Here is a 19,527-nt window from a genome sequence, read left to right as displayed (position 1 = left end):
CTCTCCCTCCCCCTCTCTCCCTCCCTCTCCCTCCCTCCCCCTCTCTCCCTCCCCCTCTCTTCCTCCCCCTCCCCCTCCCTCCCTCCCCCCTCTTCCTCCTCCCCCTCCACCCCCCCTCTTCCTCCTCCCCCTCCCCCCCTCTTCCTCCTCCCCCTCTTCCTCCTCCCTCCTCCCCCCCTCTTCCTCCTCCCTCCTCCTCCCCTCTTCCTCCTCCCTCCTCCTCCCCTCCCTCTCCCCCCCTCCTCCTCCTCCCCCCCTCCTCCTCCTCCCCCCCTCTCCCCCCTCCTCCTCCTCCCCCCCTCTCCCCCCCCTCCTCCTCCTCCCCCCTCTTCCCCCCCTCCTCCCCTCCTCTCCCCCCCTCCTCCTCCTCCCCTCCTCTCCCCCCCTCCTCCCCCTCCCCCTCCCCCCCCTCTCCCCCCCTCCCCCTCCCCGGGAGCCCGTTCCTCCCCCTCCCCCTCCCCGGGAGCCCGTTCCTCCCTCCCTCTCTCCCCGGGAGCCGGTTCTTCTCTCCCTCCCTCTCTCCCCGGGAGCCGGTTCTTCTCTCCCTCCCTCCCTCCCTCCCTCCCCGGGAGCCGGTTACCTGAGGCCAGCAGCCCCGCCGCGATGGCAAACGCCATCTTCCCCGCCCCGACGAAGCCCACGCTCAGTGCTCCCTCCATGGCCGCCGCTGGCCCACCGCCCGCTCACCCGGCGGACCGCCCCCTCGGTGGCCAATCATAACACTCCCGGGGGTGCGGCTCGGCAGCAGGCTGGCTGTGCTGCGCTCTCAGGTTCAACAGCTCGCACCGCCCACATGCGAATCACGTCCACAGAGTGTGGGTGAACAAAGGGCACCTCCAGCTCTCACCCTTGAACAGGACAGTGGTACTATTGTGGGTGCTATTGGCAACAATCCCAGCCAATCACAGCAGGTATATCTCTATGTCGAGTTATACAGCACGTATAAACAGGCCCTTCAGCCCAACTCATCCATACCGACCAAGCTGCCCATCAGAGCTAGTCCCATTTTCCCGCATTTGGCCCATATCCTTCTAAACTTTTCCTATCTATGTACCTGTCCAAATGTCTTTTAAATGTAATTGTACCCATCTCTACCACTTGCTCTGGCAGCTCGTTCCATATACCCACCACCCTCTGTGTGAAAAAGTTGCCCCTCACATCCCCTTTAAATCTTTCCCCTCTCACCTTAAATCTGTACTTGCTAGTCTTAAACTCCACAACCCTGGGGAAAAAAGATTGTGACAGTCCACTTTGTCTGCACATCTTATGATTCTATAGGTCTCCTTCATAAGATCTCCTCTCAGCCTCCTATGCTCCAGGGAGAAAAAGTCCCAGCCTATCAAGTCTCTCCTTGTAACTCAAACCATCCAGTTCTGGTAATATTCTCATCAATCTTTTCTGCACCTTTTCCAGCTTAATGACATCCTATAGCTGGGCGACCAGAACTGCACACAACACTCCCAAGTGTGGTCTCACCAATGAAATGAACATTTCAATGTGACATCCCAACTCCTGTACTCAATGCCCTGTCCAATGAGGACAAGCTTGCCAAATGTCTTCTTCGCCACCCTGTCTACCTGTGATGCCACTTTCAGGGAACTATGTACCTGTACCCCTAGGTCTCTCTATTCTACAATACTCCCCAGCAACATACCACAAGGAGACAGACACAGCTGGTTTCAGCAGGTTTACTGTAACTGCCCAGCTGAGCCAGGAGGAGAAGGAGAGCACCTTGATCCCCTTACAGTCTTTGACCTTTCTCTGCCCATCATGGGCTCCTGCAAGCTCCTACCATGATTGTCGACCTCCCCCAACACCACACACACAGCATACCTGAAGCATAGATCTGATGCCTGGTATCTTCAGTTGTTACCACCTCATCACTGATCTCCTTGATAGATGTTTAGCCTGTAGAGTCAGGCTCTGTCAGCATTTGCTCATGTCCCTGACCAGGTGTTCAGCATTTAGAATGATACAGTACAGAAACAGGCCCTTCGGCCCAACGCATCCATGCTGACCATGCCAATCTAAGCTAGTCCCATTTGCCCGTGTTTGGCCCATATCCCTCTAAACCTTTCCTATCCATGTACCTGTCCAAGTGTCTTTTAAATGTTGTTATTGTACCTGCTTTAACCATTTCCCCTGGTAGCTCATTCCATAAACGCATCACCCTCTGTATGAAGAAGTTTCCCCTAAGGACCCTTTTAAATATTTCCCCTTTCACAAACCTTTGCCCTCTTTTTAGATTCCCTTTCCCTGGGAAAAGGACTATGTGTATTCACCTTATCTATGCCCCTCTATGAGGTCACTCCTCAGTTTCCTAAGCTCCAAGGAATAAAGACCTAGCCTGTCCAACCTCTCCCTACAACTCAGGTCCTTGAGTCCTGGCAAGGCAAAGGCATATGGTGTATTGTCCTTCATCAATTGGGGAATTGAATTTAGGAGCTGTGAGGTATTGTTGCAGCTATATAGGTCCCTGGTCAGACCCCACTTGGAGTATTGTGCTCAGTTCTGGTCGCCTCACTACAGGAAAGCTGTGGAAGCCATAGAGAGGGTGCAGAGGAGATTTACAAGGATGCTGCCTGGAATGCAGAGCATGCCTTGGAGAGACGGAGGATGAGGGGGTCCTGATTGAGGTGTATAAGATGATGAGAGGTATTGATCGGGTAGATAGTCAGAGGCTTTTCCCCAGGGCTGAAATGGTGGCCACAAGAGGAGACGGAGGATGAGGGGGTCCTGATTGAGGTGTATAAGATGATGAGAGGTATTGATCGGGTAGATAGTCAGAGGCTTTTCCCCAGGGCTGAAATGGTGGCCACAAGAGGACATAGGTTTAAGTTGCTGGGGAGTAGGTATAGAGGAGATGTCAGGGGTAAGTTTTTTACTCAGAGAGTGGTGAGTGCTTGGAATGGGCTGCCGGAAACGGTGGTGGAGGCTGATACGATAGGGTCTTTCAAGAGACTGTTAGGTGGGTACATGGAGCTGAGAAAAATAGAGGGCTATGGGCAAGCCTAGTAATTTCTAGGGTAGGGACATGTTTGGCACAGCTTTGTGGGCCGAAGGGCCTGAATTGTGCTGTAGTTTTTCTATGTTCTATGTTCTAACAGTCTCATGAATCTTCTCTGCACTCTTTCTAACTTAATAACGTCTTTCCTATAACAAGGTAATCACAACTGGTGCAGCCTCACCAACATTTTGTACAATTGCAACATAACGTCCCAACTCCTATACTCAGTGCCCTGACTGACAAAGAGCAGTGTGCCAAAAGCCTTCTTCACCACCCTGTCTACCTGTGACGCCACTGTGCTCAGTGTCCTTGGAGTGTTAGGTATTTGCAGGGCTCCTTAGTGTGGTTCAGTCAATGCATGGAGCACTTGACAGTATATACCGTTTCTTCATGCGTGTGATGGTACATGCACAAGGTTTCCACAATGTTATTGTTTTCACAGTGTTCATAGTCTCGAGATGGTGTCAATGTTTGCATTGTGGCAGTGTTGTTACACGCACTATATCTTCATGGGAGTGTCACTGGACAGGTCAGGGAATGTGTCGGTGTTTCCAAAGGGTCTCTGCACTGCATCAGTGCTGGCACTGGGTTCCAGGCTGTATCAGCCTTTGCACAGATTCCCAATGTTTTAGTGATTGCACTTGGTCGCAGTGCTGTGTCAGCGATTGCACCAATCAGGCAGGGTGTGGGGAATCCATGTAGACAATGACCCTCTAAGGAAAGAGTTAAATTAGCCAGAAGTTGTTTCTGATTCCTCCTTAGTATGTGCGGTAGTGTGTGACACAAAATGGTGGCAGTTTAGAATGTTGTAGCACCTTGAAGATGTGCATGGCCGCCCATCCTTGAGATTAGATACAGGTGAAGAATGTTTTATTTCCTTGCAGACCTGCTGTCTCTGTTTATGTCATATAAGTTTATAATGTCTCTGTTTATAAGAGGCCGAAGGTTGCGAGAGACAAGAAGGTACAGGCTGGTACGAGGGGACGGAAAAGTACTGGGGTAAAAGTTATGTTAGGTTTTTAAAGGGTATAAAAAGGGACAACTTCTTGGTGCGAATTGGAAGCTTCTATTAGGCTGAGTCATGACCAGCGCCAAGAGACAGAGACGAGGCTGTGTGAAAGGCTGGTGGACACCTGAGGTTCCTTCCGGCATTGTAAAATCAGTTTATTGTTTGATTAGTATTATTTTGCTTCCTTCTGTATTTTGTTAAGTATTCTTCTTTCTTTTTGTATTTTAGTCTATATATCATCCTAATGAAGTAGTTTTATATAACTTTTAGCACATGTACAATGCCTCCTTTGTTTGCGAATACCTCTTGCTGCTGAATCAGGAAAGAACAAGGAACAAATTTTTAAAAATATTTTCATTACGCACCCCGTCATGGTTTGCTCTGGGTCCCACGTTGTGTTCGTGATTGTGTGGGTTCAGGAAATGTGTTCCTGTTCACACAGGTTCCCAGCAACATGTTAGTGTCTGTACTAGGTCCCTGTGGGGTGTCATTGTCAACATGGTGTCCCCACACTGTGCCATTATTTGTACGTGTTAGGAGGTCTATCACTGTCTTCACAGGTCAGGCAATGTGTCAGTATTGCTCAAGGATCCTCTGCTGCGTCAGTGTTTGGGTGGGATCACCACAGTGTGTCAGCATTTCACAGCATCCACACAATATTTCCATGGGGTCCACACCATATCGCTGCTTACAGAGGGTCTCACAGTGTGCCAGTATTTGCACAGCATCTGCGCAATGTCAGTGTTTCCCCTGCCTTGTGCCCTGTTGTAGTGTTTCTACGGGCTTCTCACGCTGAGGGTCAGTCTCTGGGTCAACACTTGCAGGAGCTCCCTGCACTGTACCCAAGTTTTCACAGGTCAGGATCAGTATTTTACAGAGGCTCACTGCACTGTTCCCGCATTTGCACAGGTCAGGATCAGGCTCAGTGTTTCCAGAGCCTCCCTGCACCATACCCGAGTTTGCACTGGTCAGCGTTTACAGAATTCCTCTACCGTGCCCGAGTTTGCACGGTCAGGATCCGGCTCAGTGTTTACAAAGACTCCCTGCACAGTGCCCGACTTTTCACGGGTCAGTGCTTGCATTCGCCGTGCCCGAGTTTGCACCGGACTGTGTTTGCAGACACCGTGCCGACTCTGCACGCCCCAAGCTGTGTTTGCGGACGCCGCGTCCGAGGTTGCACCGGCCGGGGTTTGCGGGCACCGCGCCCGGGTTTGCACCGGCCGGTGGTTGCGGGCACCGCGCCCGGGGTTTGCAGGGACTCCCCACGCCCCGCCCCTTCAGCGCAGGGAGGGGGCGGGTCTCTTGAACCTCTCGCAGGTGATTGGCTGTTTCCAGCCACGTGCCTGCTGGGGCGGCTCGCGCGGCATATTTAAACGGCCGGTGGAGGCGGGGCCGCCCGGTTCCCAACCGTCCGAGTGTCGCCCGGCCGCTCCCTCAGCTTCCCGCCGCCCGGCCGCTCCCTCAGCTTCCCGCCGCCCGGCCGCTCCCTCAGCTTCCCGCCGCCCGGCCGCTCCCTCAGCTTCCCCGCCCGGCCGATCCCTCAGTCCGGCCGCTCCCTCAGCCCGGCTGCTCCCTCAGCTTTCCCGCCACGCCGCCCGGCCGCTCCCTCAGCCCGGCTGCTCCCTCAGCTTCCCCCCGCCATGCCTCCCGACTGCTCCCGGCTCCTCCTGATCCTCGGCCTCTCCTGCTGCTTCACCGTCCGGGGCTCCGCTGCCTTCGGCTGGTTCCTCCGCCCGGCGGCCGAGCCCGAGCCTGAAGCCGTGCCCACCCCCCGCACCGAGCCCGCCTGTCCCGGCCCCCGGCCGCAGCCCCCCTTCGAGATGAGCCTGACTGACCAGCGGTTCGTGGCCGAAGCGCCCCGGCCGGAGTTGGACAGCTGCCAGCAGGCGGTGAGTCGGTGTGATGACGTCAGGGGGCAGTATGACCAATGGGATTGATCCCTGGGGTAGCCAGCACCGATCTTATGGGCCGAATGGCCTCCTCTTCCGCCATCTAAATGGGGACGAGGTTTCTGGGCAGTGCAAAAAGGGGACTGACACAAGAATGAGGCAATGCAGATTGATATTAATTTATTGTCAGAAACACCAGGATGCAACGAAATTTCTTGCTGGCATGGATGAAAGGTTGAGGAGGGATTAGGGGTCTAAATCCATTAGCTCACTGAAATTGGCCGTGCAGGTGGATAGGGTGGTAAAGAAGGTGTATGGCATACTTGCCTTCATTGGTTGGGACATTGAGTGCAAGAGTCAGGAAGTTGTATAAAACTTTGGTTAGGTTACACTTGGAGTATTGCGTGCAATTCTGGTTGTCCCAATAAGGGAAGGATGTGGAAGCTTTGGAAAGGGTACAGAAGAGATGCTGCCTGGATTGGAGGGCATGAGCTGTAAGGAGAGGCTGGACAAACTTGGGTTGTTTTCTCTGGAGTGTTGGAGGCAGAGGGGAGATTTAATAAAAGTTCATAAAATTATGAGGTGTGGATGGGGTAGGCAGCCAGAATTTTTTTCCCCAGAGTAGAAATGTGAAATACTAGAGGACCTGCATTTAGGGTGAGAGTGGGAAAGTTTAAAGGAGAGGTGTGGGGCAAGTTTTTTTTACACAGTATTGGGTGCCTGGAACGGGCTGCCAGGGGTAGTGGTGGAGGCAGATACGATAGCAATGTTTAAAAGTCTTTTAGGTAGACGCATGCATACACAAAAAATGGAGGGATGTGGATCATATGCAGGCAGAAGAGATTTAGTTTAATTTGGCATTGTGTTCAGCACAGACATTGTGGGCTCAAGGACTTGTTCCTGTGCTGTACTGTTCCATGGTCTAAATGGTGGAGAATATGGGGAGGGTGTTGGTGATGGAATGCCAGAACATCCTAACTACATGGAGTCATACAACATGGTAACAAAGCCCCCTGGCCCACTGTCCATACTGACCATCAAGCACCAATTTGCATTAATCCTGCATCAATCTTATTTTATTCTTTACCACATTCTCATCAACTCCCCCAGATTCCACCCCACACACTAGGGGCAATTTATAGTGGCTAATTAACCTACCAAACTGCATGTCTTTGAGATGTAAAAAGAAACTGGAGTACATGAAGGAAATGGGGAATGTGCAAGTTCCACACAGGGCACCAGAGGTCAGGATTGAGCCCTAGTCTCTGGTGCTGAAAGACAGCAGCTATTGGCTATGTCATTGTGCTGCTCATAGAACTGACAAACTTCTTGTGTGCCCTTCAGGATGTAGTAATGCTGCACAGCCTGTTAACTTAAACAGATAAGAAACGTGATCCCTAGTTTGTACACTGCGAATGTAGTAATGTGATCTGCTCTATGTAGTTCTTTACACAGTGTTCATTTTCTGTTGATTTCGGGAAAACTGGCTGGGGCTTGGAGTGGATTCCTTGGCTCCCTGTTGTATAGAAGTGTTTGTCTGCCTCAAATTCTTTATGCAATTGGTCCTGCGTAACTGCTATTTGCCCCAGCTTTTAATTGCATGTGCACCAAAATACTGCCTGTTAATTGGTTCAAAGTGGGTGAGATAGAAGGATTAGAGGGGCAATGAGGAGAATTTTCTTCATCCAGAGGGTAGTAGGGATCTGGAAATCATTGCCTAAAAGAGTAAGACAGAAACCCTTGCCACATTAAGAATATGGAGGTACATAGAGTTGTGATTTCAGGACTATAGATCAGGTACTGGAAAATGCTGTTTGGTTTGCTACCTCTGTTGACCAGCATGGAGACAATAGGATGAAAGGCCTCCTAATTTTTAGATTTTAACTTGTCTGAACAGCCCGTTGCAGGTATTGACAGTGGGTTCTTAATCTAACTGCTGGCATTCTGTGGTAGCCACACCCTCTGGTCATCTGAATCCAATCATAGTCCATTGCATTGATAAGTGCAACAGGAGGTGCTTTTCCCATCGTTTGTGCCATTAGGCTTCAACTGATGATGAAATGAGGATATTTAAGTTTGGTATTCATCAATGATGCTGGGAAGATTGTCCAGAGGGTCTTAGTTTTTCAGTGATCATCAAAGTAATTGGAGCTGTAATTTCCCCTATGGTCCAGTAACTTGTTTCAAACTGATGGTGATGTAACAGCAATTGCTGGTGATTGCTGCTTGTTTTGAATTGTTTTATTAAAATGTTGGGACAAATAGTGTATCCAATGGAGCCATGTTTTGAAAACCACCATATACAAAGAAAGGGGTGAAGTTGAAGTTAGTTGTAAGGTAGTGTAGTTGGGTGAGCAAACAGTAAAGTTCATAATTCTGCCTTATACTTGAAGTTGGTACTTGCCAAGTATCAGCCCAGGATACCAAACACACAAATCAGCAATTGGTCATTGGTGCATCTGTGAAAAACGTAAGCCCTTTCATTCCTGGAATGAAAGGGCTTACATATGATGAGCATTTGTTGGCTCTTGGACTGTACTCACTGGAGTACAGAAGAATGAGAGGGGACCTCATAGAAACATTTCAAATGTTGAAAGGACTAGACAGAGTAGATGTGGTCAAGCTGTTTCCCTTGGTGGGTGAGTCCAGGACCAGAGGGCACAATCTTAGAATTAGAGGGTACAGGTTTAAAACAGATAAGGAGAAACTTCTTTAGCCAGAGGGTAGTGAATTTATGGAAGTCCTTGCCACGTACAGCAGTGGAGACCAGATCATTGGAGGCATTTAAGGAGGAGAGAGAGAGATTGATATCTAATTAGTCAAGGGATATGGGGGTAAGGCTGGAAATTGGCGTTAGAATATTTTCCTCATGGAGCAGCCCCCCCCCCCATTCTCATTTCTTTTTTACCTTATTTTTTCTTTTCCCCTTTTCTTTGGAGTAGACTCGATGGGCCGAATGGCTTACTTCTGCTCCCTAGTCTTGTGATCTTGTGGCTGTGAGAGCATGATGCTGATAAATTTAACACTAACACAGAAGCAGCTGTCAGAAGAGTGAGGGCCAAAACTGGAGGAGAGGAACTCTTCATTTTGAAAGTGGGTACTCTACAGCAAAAGGAAAGATCCAAGCAGATTGTTGAACATTCATTGTAAAATCTGGCTACACGATAGGTACATGAGTGAGATTGGCTGGTTGAGTGGTGTTGCAACAACAACCTCGCACTCAACGTCAGCAAGACCAAGAAATTGATTGTGGACTTCAGGAAGGGGAAGTTGGAAGAACACAACCAGTATTCATTGTGGGTTAGCAGTGGAGAGGGTGAGTAGCTTCAAGTTCCTGGGTGTCAACATCTCAGAGGATCTATCTTGGACCCAACACATTGGTGCAATCATGATGAAAGCACACCAGCAGCTCTGCTCATTAGAAGTTTGAGGAGATTTGGTATATCATCAAAGACATTTGCAAATTTGTACAGATGTATGGTGGAGAGCATTCTGACTGGTTGCATCACTTGCCTGTATGGAGGCTCCAATGCGCAGGATCGAAAGAGGCTGCAGAGGGTTGTAGACTCTGCCAGCCCCATCACGGGCACAACCCTCCCCACTATTGAGGATATCTTAAAGAGGTGGTGCCTCAGAAGGCAGCATCTGTATTAAGGACCCTCACGACCTGGGACATGCCCTCTTCACGTTACAACCATCAGGGTGGAGGTACAGGAGCCTGAAGACCCACATTCAATGTTTCAGGAAGAGCTTCTTCCCCTCTGCCATCAGATTTCTGAATGGTGTGTGAATACTACCTCATTGTTCCTCTTTTGCATTATTTTTTGTAACTTAATGTTTTTTGTCTTTATGGCTTGCACTGTATTGCTTCTCCAAAAAAACAAATTTCACAACGTACATCAGTGATGATAAACCTAATTCTGATTATGTCTCTGAAAAATCAACATGGAAAACTAACTAGAAGGCAGTTAATTAGAGAAGCCCAATGTACTGATTGATTGCTGGAATAATTAGCTATTTATGATGGCATGAGGAATAATGGAGACATGAAAACTCCAAGGAGAATGGATCAAAACCTGGGAAGGAAGAGTTGTGGTGGCTGGATAATCTGTACCCTTGGATACTTCCAGTCCATTTCTTTTCCTCTTGTTTGGTTCCATTTTAAATGTAGCTAGTATGTAAATCTGAAAATCCTCCACTGGATTTATTAACTTGCCTGCCTTCCCAACGATTAGCTGACCTGTTTGTTTCAGGTTTGTAGCATTTGTAGGTTGAGAGTATTTTGTGTATACAGAAGTAAATTACGTTAAAGCTGTGTAACTTTGGAATGTAATCAGTGTCAGTGCCATGGAAGGGCAGAATGCTCTTTAGGATTGACAGTAGGTCATTTGGCTCCTTGAGCATGTTAGCCACTGAATTAGATGTTTATCAAATCTCTAATATAATTCCATCATCTTTCCTTTATTCCATGTTATTTAATCTTGTGAGCTCCAATAAATTGAGCACCCACAACATTTTGGGGTAGAATTCTGCCTCCCTTTGAGGATGGAATCATACAGCACAGATATAGGCTACCTCATCCATGTTGACCAAGGTGCCTACCTAGCCTAGTCCCATTTCCCTGCATTTGGCCCATATGCCTCTAAACCTTTCCTATCCATGTATTGGTTTATTATTCATTTGTACTGAGGTACGGTGAAAAACTTGTCTTGCATACAATTTGTACAGGTCAATTCATTACACAGTGCAGTTACATTGAGTTAGTACAGAGTGCATTGAGGTAGTACAGGTAAAAACAGTAGCAGTACAAAGTGTCACAGCTACAGAGGAAGTGCAGTGCAGGTAGACGATAAGGTGCGAGGTCACAACAAGGTAGATTGAGGTCAGAATCCATCTCATAGTCTAAGGGAACCGTTCAATATTCTTATCACAGTGGGATAGAAGCTGTCCTTAAGTCTGGTGGTTTGTGCCCTCAGGCTTCTACCTGATGGAAGAGGAAAGAAGAGAGAATGACCTGGGTGGGTGGGGTCTTTGATTGTGCTGGCTGCTTCACCAAGGCAGCGAGAGGTAAAGACAAGAGTCCAAGGAGGGGAGGCTGGTGTCTGTGATGTGCTGGGCTGTGTCCACAACTCTGCAGTTTCTTGCAGTCCTGGGCAGAGCAGTTGCTGTACTAAGCCATGATGCATCTAAATGTCTTTTACATGTTGTAATTGTACCCACCTCTACCACTTCCTCTGGTAGATGGTTCCACATACCCACCACCCTGTGTGTGTGTGGAGAGGGGGGGAGGGAGAAAGGAAGGAAAGAAATCTTCAGATCTCCCTTAAATTTCTTCCCTCTCACTTAAACCTGTGACTTCTAGTTGTAGACTCCTGTGCCCTGGTGGAAAGAGATTGACTACCTATCCCATAATTTCTCTATCTCTATCAGGTCACCCCTCAGCCTCCATTCCACTGAGAATAAACTCAGCCCCTCATACCTACACCCTATGTAATTTTACTATCCAGGACTCCAATTTATGTGTCGTCTGCAAACTTACTACTCATAGTCCTCACATTCTTGTCTAGGTTGTATTGCAAACAAGATCCCCGTGGTACACCATGTTACAGACTTCACTCCCAACTTTGGATTTTGTTCCCTCTTGTTCGGATTTGTGCCATGTGGATTTCTTTCTGTTTAGTAATAACCCCTTGTTTATCTGTTATTAAAGCTTCCTGAATTTTCATGTAACCAGCAAAAAAATTCGAAGAATATTAAGCAATTTCATGATTTATTTTCAAAAATTAGAATTTTTAGCTTATTTATATTTATACACTAGGGTGGTGCAATTGTAGGCTTATCAACAGCCACATCCTCAATCTGGCACCATGTGATGGAGAGTACAGTCATTTGATATAGTTTTGCTGTATTTTACATTAGTATTCTACACAGTGTGAGGTATAGTAATATTTTGAGCAACTCATTTGTGCAACTGGCACCTTGCACTCCCCTTGGATGCCAGATGGTTGAGACGATACTTTATCTACTGAATGCAGTTATTTAAAATGGTTATATCACACCACATCCTCCTAAGTAATATTTAAAGCTGAGGTTCACTCAATCCCACAGAGGAAAACCTTGCTTTAAAATCTGTGGTGATTTTGAAACCTTTGGTAACCTATCTTCCATAAAGGAAGAATGACTACTTGGGAAGCTTCCTTCCTAATAGTGTTGGCTTTGATCTGTGACACCTTAGCTGGCGCTGAATGGAAGTGTTCCCCTCCTATTACTAACTTCTGCAAAATCCACAACTAACTAGAAATTCATCTGAGATCTGTACTCTTGTACACCATTAAACAAACTATTTGTCATTAGAGAACCACAAAACATCAAGGCAAAGGACGAGGTTATATAGCCTATTATCTGTACTGTTTGGGTCAGTGGCCTTGTCGGGCTCCTTGGGCTCATCCTGCTGCATTTGAAGGGTGAGGAGTTGTTCATCCACTGGTCTTTGAAGCAGTGAGTTCAACTAAAGATTAGAGCCCTTGGGATCCAGGGCAAGCTGACAAAATGTACCCAAAATTGGCTTAATAACAGGAGGCAGAGGATGGTGATAAGGTTGTTTTTCTGATTGGAAGTCTGACCAATAGTGTACCACAAGGGTTGGTGCTGGTGCCTGCAATATTTTTGATAATACTTGGATACATATGTAGGAGATGTCATCCGCAGACTCACTAATCACATGAAAATTGGTGGTAACATAAATTAGTGATGAGGATTATGTTGGGCTACATTGTGATGTGGATCAGCTAAAAAGTTGGGTGGAGCAATTGACTTGAATTTATGCTCCTATGGACTTCTCCAAGGGATTGGGTACTTCCTATTTCCCCTGTCTAGGCTCCTCATTTAGAAATCAGGGACCCAGAGGAAATTCAGCTTCATACTGACCAAGTCTCCTTTATTGTTTTCAATTCCATTTAACTCTTCTCGACTGTCTACAGATGCCATCCTTGCAAGTCTTCAGCATCCTCTAGTGTGGTTACACCTTTCTTGTAGTGTGGTGATTGGAACTGTGTGCAACATTGTAAGTGTAGCCTAGCTAGTGCTTTAGAATCTCAATCAGATTTATTATCACTGACATAGAGTGTGAAATTTGCTGTTTTGTGGCAGTACAATGCAGGCAAAAATCTATAAATTACAAAAATAGTGCATAAAAAATGAATAATGAGGTAGTGTTTATGAGGACCATTCAGAAATCTGATGGCAGAGGGGAAGAAGCTGTTCCTGAATCATTGAGTTTGGGTCTTCAAGCTCCTGTACCTTCTCTCTTATCCATGTAATGAGAAGAGGGCATGTCCTGGATGGTGAGGGTCCTTAATGATGAATGCTGCCTTCTTGAGGTGCTGCCTCTTGATGTCCTCAATGGTGGGGAGGGTTGTGCCTGTGATGGAGCTGGCAGAGTCTACAACCCTCTGCAGCCTCTTTTGAACCTGTGCATTGGAGCCTCCATACCAGGCAGTGATGCAACCAGTCAGAATGCTCTCCACTGTACATCTGTAGAAATTGGCAAAAGTCTTTGACGTACTAAATTACCTCAAACTCCTAATGAAGTAGAGCTGCTGGTGTGCCTTTTGCATGATTGTATCAATGTGTTGGGTCCAGGACAGATCCTCTGGGATGTTGATGTCCAGGAAGCTGAAGCTGCTCACTCTTTCCACCACTGACCCCCTCAATGAAGACTGTGTTCTCCCGACTTCCCCTTCCTGAAGTCCACAATCAATTCCTTGGTCTTGCTGACGTTGAGTGCAAGGTTGTTGTGACACCACTCAACCAGGAGATCTATCTCACTCCTGTATGCTGCCTCATCACTGTCTGAGATTCTGCCAGCAATAGTGGCGTCATTGGCGAATTTATAGATGATTGAACTGTGCCTAGCCACAGTCATGAGTGTAGAGAGAGTAGAGCAGTGGGCTAAGCACGCATCTTTGAGGTGCACTAGTGTTGGTCAGCAAGGAGATTTTACTACTGATCCACACTGACTGTGGTCTCCCAATAAGGAAGTCAAGGATCCAGTTGCAGAGGGAAGTATGGAGGCCCAGGTTTTGAAGCTTGTTGATTAGTTACTGAGGGGATGATGTTGAATGCTGAGCTGTAATTGATAAACAGCACCCTGACATACGTTTTGCTGTTGTCTTGATGCTCCAAAGCCCAGTGGAGAGACAGTGAGATTGCGTCCACTGTCGACCTGTTGTGGCAGTAGGCAAATTGCAACGGGTCCAGAAGCTGTGCTGCTTGGTGCCTTGAAACAGGTACCTCTCCCGCAGCATGGTCAATTGTTGCCCCATGAAACCATTCTCCTTTGGAGAAACATCTATTTTTGTTTGGAATTGAATTTTTTACTTTACTGTATTTTTCCACACTAAACAAAGTTGAGCAGAATGTAGCAACAAGCATTTTCATCCAAAATCATTGTACCATTAAGCAAATAAGGCTAACATATTAAATTTGTTTTCTCTGTTTAAAAACTGGCCATTAACAGGAATTAATGTCAAAGCAGTATGGAATTTTTCATCAGTTTCTGCATTAACCAATCTTGGCTCTGGTTTTGTGGAAATCTTCGAACTAAATTTGAGCTGAAATTTGATTTCCAAATTCTCTTCCTTTTTAATGTCACTAACTGCCCCTGCAGCTGGTTAACTTTCTGTAAAAAGTTATTTCGGAATTCTAGAATTTAATGCAGGAATATCTCGCAATACCTCGGTAAATAGCTAGGCTAGCAAATGGTGTAATGAGCCATAAGGTTTTGAGTTTGCCGTCAGATCATGGGCTGACTTAATCTCACTGATTATGGGAGGTGCAATTGATCTCTAGGCTAGTCACAGGGGCTGGAGTTCCTGATCCCAATAGAATAAACAGAGATTGATTTATGATTTATTTTGGCCCTCCTTTTCCTCCCCTAAATACTTAAGTTTCAGGAACTGTGCGGCTAAATTTACTTTACACCCATCAGACTATTTCCCATGAATTTATTATAAATTAATGACCGGACTCTTCACATCTTCACAACTATGGAAGTAGTTATTTTCTTCCCACTCTTTTGTGAAAAATCCTCAGCCTTGTAAATGTTTTGTGACCTCGGTAGATTTTCAGCCTCTGTGGTGCAAAGGTTTGCCAGGCTGCAGGAAGGATGTGATTAAGCTAGAGAGGGTGCAGAGAAGATTTGAGGATATTGCCTGGATTGGAGGGCTTGAGTTATCAGGAGAGATTGGATAGGCTGGGTCTATTTTCCTTGGTGTGAAGGAGGCTAAAAGATTAGATGATAGAAGTATATAAAATACAGAGATATAAAGATAGGGTAGATGGCCAATAACACTTGAGGCATCTGGACAGGTACTTGAATGAGCAGAGTATAGAGAGATGGAATTAATGCAGGCAAGTGGGATTAGTATTAGATGGTGTTACGGACTCAGTGAATGTCCCTTTAAGATAGAGTGTGTGTGTGGGGCGTGCTTACGTCAATAGAAGATAAAGGATGTAATGACGTTGTTGAAGAAGACCAACCTGCTAGTTTTCTCTATCGATGGATGAGAAACAATGACTGTGTCTGCCACTGAAATCCATGTATGGAAGTTGCAAGAACTCCAGTGCAGTTCACTTTGTTGCTGACCTGTAGAAGGAAACAGGTATTTGTGTGTGGACGACCACAATTCGGATGCTTTTCGGGGTGAGGAAGTCACTACCGAGTAAACACTGAAGTGTCGCTGGGGTTCCATCGTGGAACATTTGGATTTCGTATTTACTCTCTCTGTTTCTCTACGTCTACGTCTTATCTTCAGACAACGGTGGTTGTTGAAGAAGCCCTTGCTCATGTTTCACCTTATGGCTTGTGGAACTGAACTTTAAGAACCATTCCTGAACTTGGAGTTTGGGACTTTGTCACACACACACGAAGAGTTTAGTTTTGGGGTTAACGTTCAAGGTTTAACATTTTTGAATTCTAACATACTAACATTTTTACTTTTATTTTACGTATTATCATAAGTAGTGATTAATAAAATAGTTTTTAACACTGAATCATGCTCAGTGTGTTTCTTTTGTTGCTGGTTCGTGACAATGGGCATGGTGGGCTGAAGGGCCTGTTTTTATGCTGTACGATTCTGATTCTTTAAAAGTGATGAACTGGAACTCGTGATGTTGAATGATGGAGTAACCTCGGGACTAAATCTCCTACTCTTCAAGACCTTGTATTAGCAGAGCATGATCATGTTAATAATGCTGAAAGATTAACGTCTCAACTGCATGGCACTAAATGTTCTATGCTGCTGCTCGTGATGTTTAACTGGTGTTCTTTATGAAGGTGATCCCCTTTAATGCTGTCATTAACTACTGTCTGTGTACACTACTTGATCAGCACCAATCTTGGATTGTATTTAACAGAAGAGAACTGTATGCTTTTGCCCCTCTCTATCACAGCACTAGCACTATGATCAGCTGTGGTTCCCCACTATGGGTGTGAGCACAGATAAACCTATTTATTCCCTCATCTCTGCTGCGTGTGCTCGGCAGTGCTTTTATCAATAGATGTGATTGCAGCTTCTATCTTGCTCTTCTTCCCCAGTTCTCTTGGTAAAAACTGTTGCTGATAAAGCTAAGAATTTGATTGAATTAAGATTTCTTTTGTGTAGGTGATAGCTGAGTTAACATCCTCCTGCAGTGATCTTTCAGAAGAGGAACTTTCCAAACTTGGGGTGTCCTTATTCAACTGCCAAGCAGCTGCTGAGCATCGTCAAACCTACCTCTGCACAGCAGACATGGTAAAAGTAGCTTTTTTTGATGTTGGGGAGAGGGGAACAATGGTAAAAACCATACTGATACACAGTGTGGTATGTCCTGAGGGGGAGGGTGGAAACGAGTGTGGGCATATAAAACACCAGCCTTTTCCTTTTGTTGCTGAGTTAAACCAAGTAACACTCAGGTTTGCTCCAAATCCTATGGATCTTGAGCTGATGGCAACTAAAATACGAACCACAGCAAAGTAGTTTAATGTGTTAAGATCTAATTAAATATTTTTGTCTACTTATTAGCTTATCTAACTGTATTTACATTGAGATGTATTCTTTGTTTTCGTCATTCCCTTTAGTGTGCTGGAGGTTCTTGTGCTATACTGAATGTGTGTCATGTACCATTTCAAAAGTTGAAAAATGAAAAGCATCAGGAATGTATTCTTAAAGTCATGGAACTGATGTCTTCCCTCAGCCAACAGCAGGTGGAATTTGTGGGTGGTGCAGGGGTGGATGTCAGCTTGGTAGCCAGTTAGATTCACTGGTGTAGAGAGCCAAGCGTTTCTGAAAGATGAACTGGATGTTTAGTGTCGGCACCAATATTGTGTTGTTAATTGCAGAATTTAGTTATTCATCCCAATTTTACTTGGCTGGTCTACACTTTAGGCTTTCTAAGATGAGAAGTTTGTGTCCAATTACTTGAGAGCAGTTAGGATGCTTATTCTGTGTTGTACATTTTCCCTTGTGACACGTTTGTGCTAAAGTTGTGCATTTTTAATTTATAACTACTTTATCTGATTCAAAGCCCCAGAGCTTGAAACTGTATGTCAGTAACTTGAGACGGTATTTTTTCTCCCTTTGGTGTCCCCAAGGCATTGGCTGAATGCACAAAGGAAATGGATCCTGACACCTGGAACGCGTACCACATTGTCAGCAACCGGGCCCGCGCTCTGTGTTATGCTGCTCGGCAGCAGGATTTCAAGAGGAGGACAGAGATGACTGTGAACTCTTTAGCAGCCACAGCTTCCAGTCAGTTGGAAGTCATGAAAATTCTGAAGGTAAACATGCTCCTCTTTCACAAACTTTAACCTTAGCTCTCCTTGGCTGAAGCATCTTCGCCATTTTTCTATTATGAGATGAGATATCTTAGTCACGTACATTGAAACGCACAGTGAAATGCATCTCTTGTGTAGTGTTCTGGGGGCAGCCCGGAAGTGTCACCACGCTTCTGGCGTCAACATAGCATGCCCATGACTTCCTAACCTTCCTAACTGGAGCACCCGGAGGAAACCCACGTAGACACGGGGAGAATGTACAAGCTCCTTACAGACAGTGGCTGGAATTGAACCCAGGTCACTGGTGCTGTAAAGCATTACACTAATTGCTACACTACCATGACTAGATAACTTTTAAAGGCACTAGATAAATTTAACTCTCTTGATGGCATTAATATTGGAATTGGAAGATTTGGTTTGAATCAGTTACATCTGTTTGAAATTGCTTGGCTCATTCGGTTGAACATTGGTACTTGGCTTATGGAATGAGTCGCACTCTTTGGATTGCTGATGAGTGAGAATGTTGTTCTCTAGCTTTGCTTCTGCTCCATTGGCTGATTCAAAGTACTAGATCCTCAGGAATGGTTTCCATCTCTAGCTCTAACTGTCCTTGGGTGTTTGGATCCTGAATTAGAGTTGATCTTAAATGCTAAGTGTCTTAAATCTATTATAGGATGGACAAAAAGAACTGCGGGAGCTGACTGCTTCTTCACTGGAGAAGGTTGTTAACAGCCAAAATGTGTTGCTGCTGCAGCAGGAACAACTGCAGGGTGGACAGCAGGACCTGGAGTCCTCTATTAATGGAAACCTGGAGAAGTTGACCAAAGAAAAGGAGCTCATTGCTAGTGGACACCAGCAAGTTGCAAAGCTGATTGAAGGCATCACACTAACGATGGGTAAGTTACCTTAAATGAAAGCAGAGCATGCTGGAAACTCAGGAGGTTGGGGAGCATCTGTGGGAAGAGAAATGGCTAAAGTTTCAGATGAGGCCCTTCATCAGAACTGGAGAAGAGAGAACAAGTTACGGTAGCAGATAAAGTGGGGGAGTGATGGGTAGTTCAGGGATTTGCCATGCCAGATCATTTGGCTATTGCCTTTGTCATTTTCTACCAGAGGGCTAGGGGTGATTATTTTATGGGTGAGAGAGGTTTTTGGGAACTCTGAATCAAATGAATGCAGGCAACCTGGGGGGGGGGGGGGCGCGGTGTGGGGCGGAGGGTGGGCAGGGGGGAGCGGAATTGAGGTAGATTAGCCCTTGGCTTGCCCATTGGCACAACAGTCTCGGAGGGCCATATGGCCAACCCATCCACTTCCCATTCTTATCCAAAGATTTCCTGAAGTAAACCAGAAAAAAAGTGGAAAAACTCATTGGGTAGCATCTGTGGAAGCAGTGTATTTGTAGCTTGTGCATAAGTCTTAAGCTCTCATTGTAGAAGTACCATGTTTGAATGGCATGTTAGCCTTGCTGTAAATATTGGAATGTTAAGTTAATATGACATCCATTTGCCTACCATTTTAATCCATGTTTTTCTGGGTAAATTTCTTAAATATAGTTGTATTTTAAGACCTCATACAAATGAGATGTTGTGCTAACTTTTACTGTGCAGAGCTGTTTGTAACAGAATGCATATGCAGCAGTAGTTGCTTCACTATATCATTCCTAGAGCTAAAGCTAGTGAAAGGATGTTTATAGATTCTTACTGCCAGCAATTCACTTTTTGGGTCAATACCTACAGCAAGAGTAAAATGATGCAGTCACTTGCGCAAGTCCAAGCCCAAAGATCATTTCCAAGGCAAGTTGGGAGGG

At 46.0% G+C, this 19,527-nt stretch overlaps 2 protein-coding genes across 4 annotated transcripts in view; one reads left to right on the top strand and one right to left on the bottom strand.

Moving 5' to 3' along the window:
* The window catches only part of pycr3 (pyrroline-5-carboxylate reductase 3), an 80,829-nt gene extending 80,011 nt beyond the window's left edge, over positions 1–818 (bottom strand). The window contains exon 1 of one of the 3 annotated variants that reach the window (XM_052017011.1): positions 581–818. In XM_052017011.1, the coding sequence (XP_051872971.1) occupies positions 581–659 (79 nt within the window). In that variant the 5' untranslated portion in view covers positions 660–818. The remainder of the gene's footprint in view (positions 1–580) is intronic. The other 2 variants (XM_052017013.1, XM_052017012.1) reach the window with 2 other exon arrangements.
* A 2,647-nt stretch (positions 819–3,465) lies between these two features.
* bmb (brambleberry) overlaps positions 3,466–19,527 on the top strand; it is a 38,868-nt gene continuing 22,806 nt past the window's right edge. Inside the window, exons 1-6 of the mRNA XM_052016119.1 lie at positions 3,466–3,536; positions 5,136–5,263; positions 5,403–5,905; positions 16,570–16,698; positions 17,538–17,723; positions 18,394–18,616. Of these exons, the coding sequence (XP_051872079.1) occupies positions 3,466–3,536; positions 5,136–5,263; positions 5,403–5,905; positions 16,570–16,698; positions 17,538–17,723; positions 18,394–18,616 (1,240 nt within the window). The remainder of the gene's footprint in view (positions 3,537–5,135; positions 5,264–5,402; positions 5,906–16,569; positions 16,699–17,537; positions 17,724–18,393; positions 18,617–19,527) is intronic.

Source organism: Pristis pectinata, chromosome 5 (genome assembly GCF_009764475.1).
Source record: "Pristis pectinata isolate sPriPec2 chromosome 5, sPriPec2.1.pri, whole genome shotgun sequence".
Taxonomy (NCBI): domain Eukaryota; kingdom Metazoa; phylum Chordata; class Chondrichthyes; order Rhinopristiformes; family Pristidae; genus Pristis; species Pristis pectinata.
Note: the sequence above shows the minus strand (reverse complement) of the source record. Positions and strands in the feature narration are given on the sequence as shown.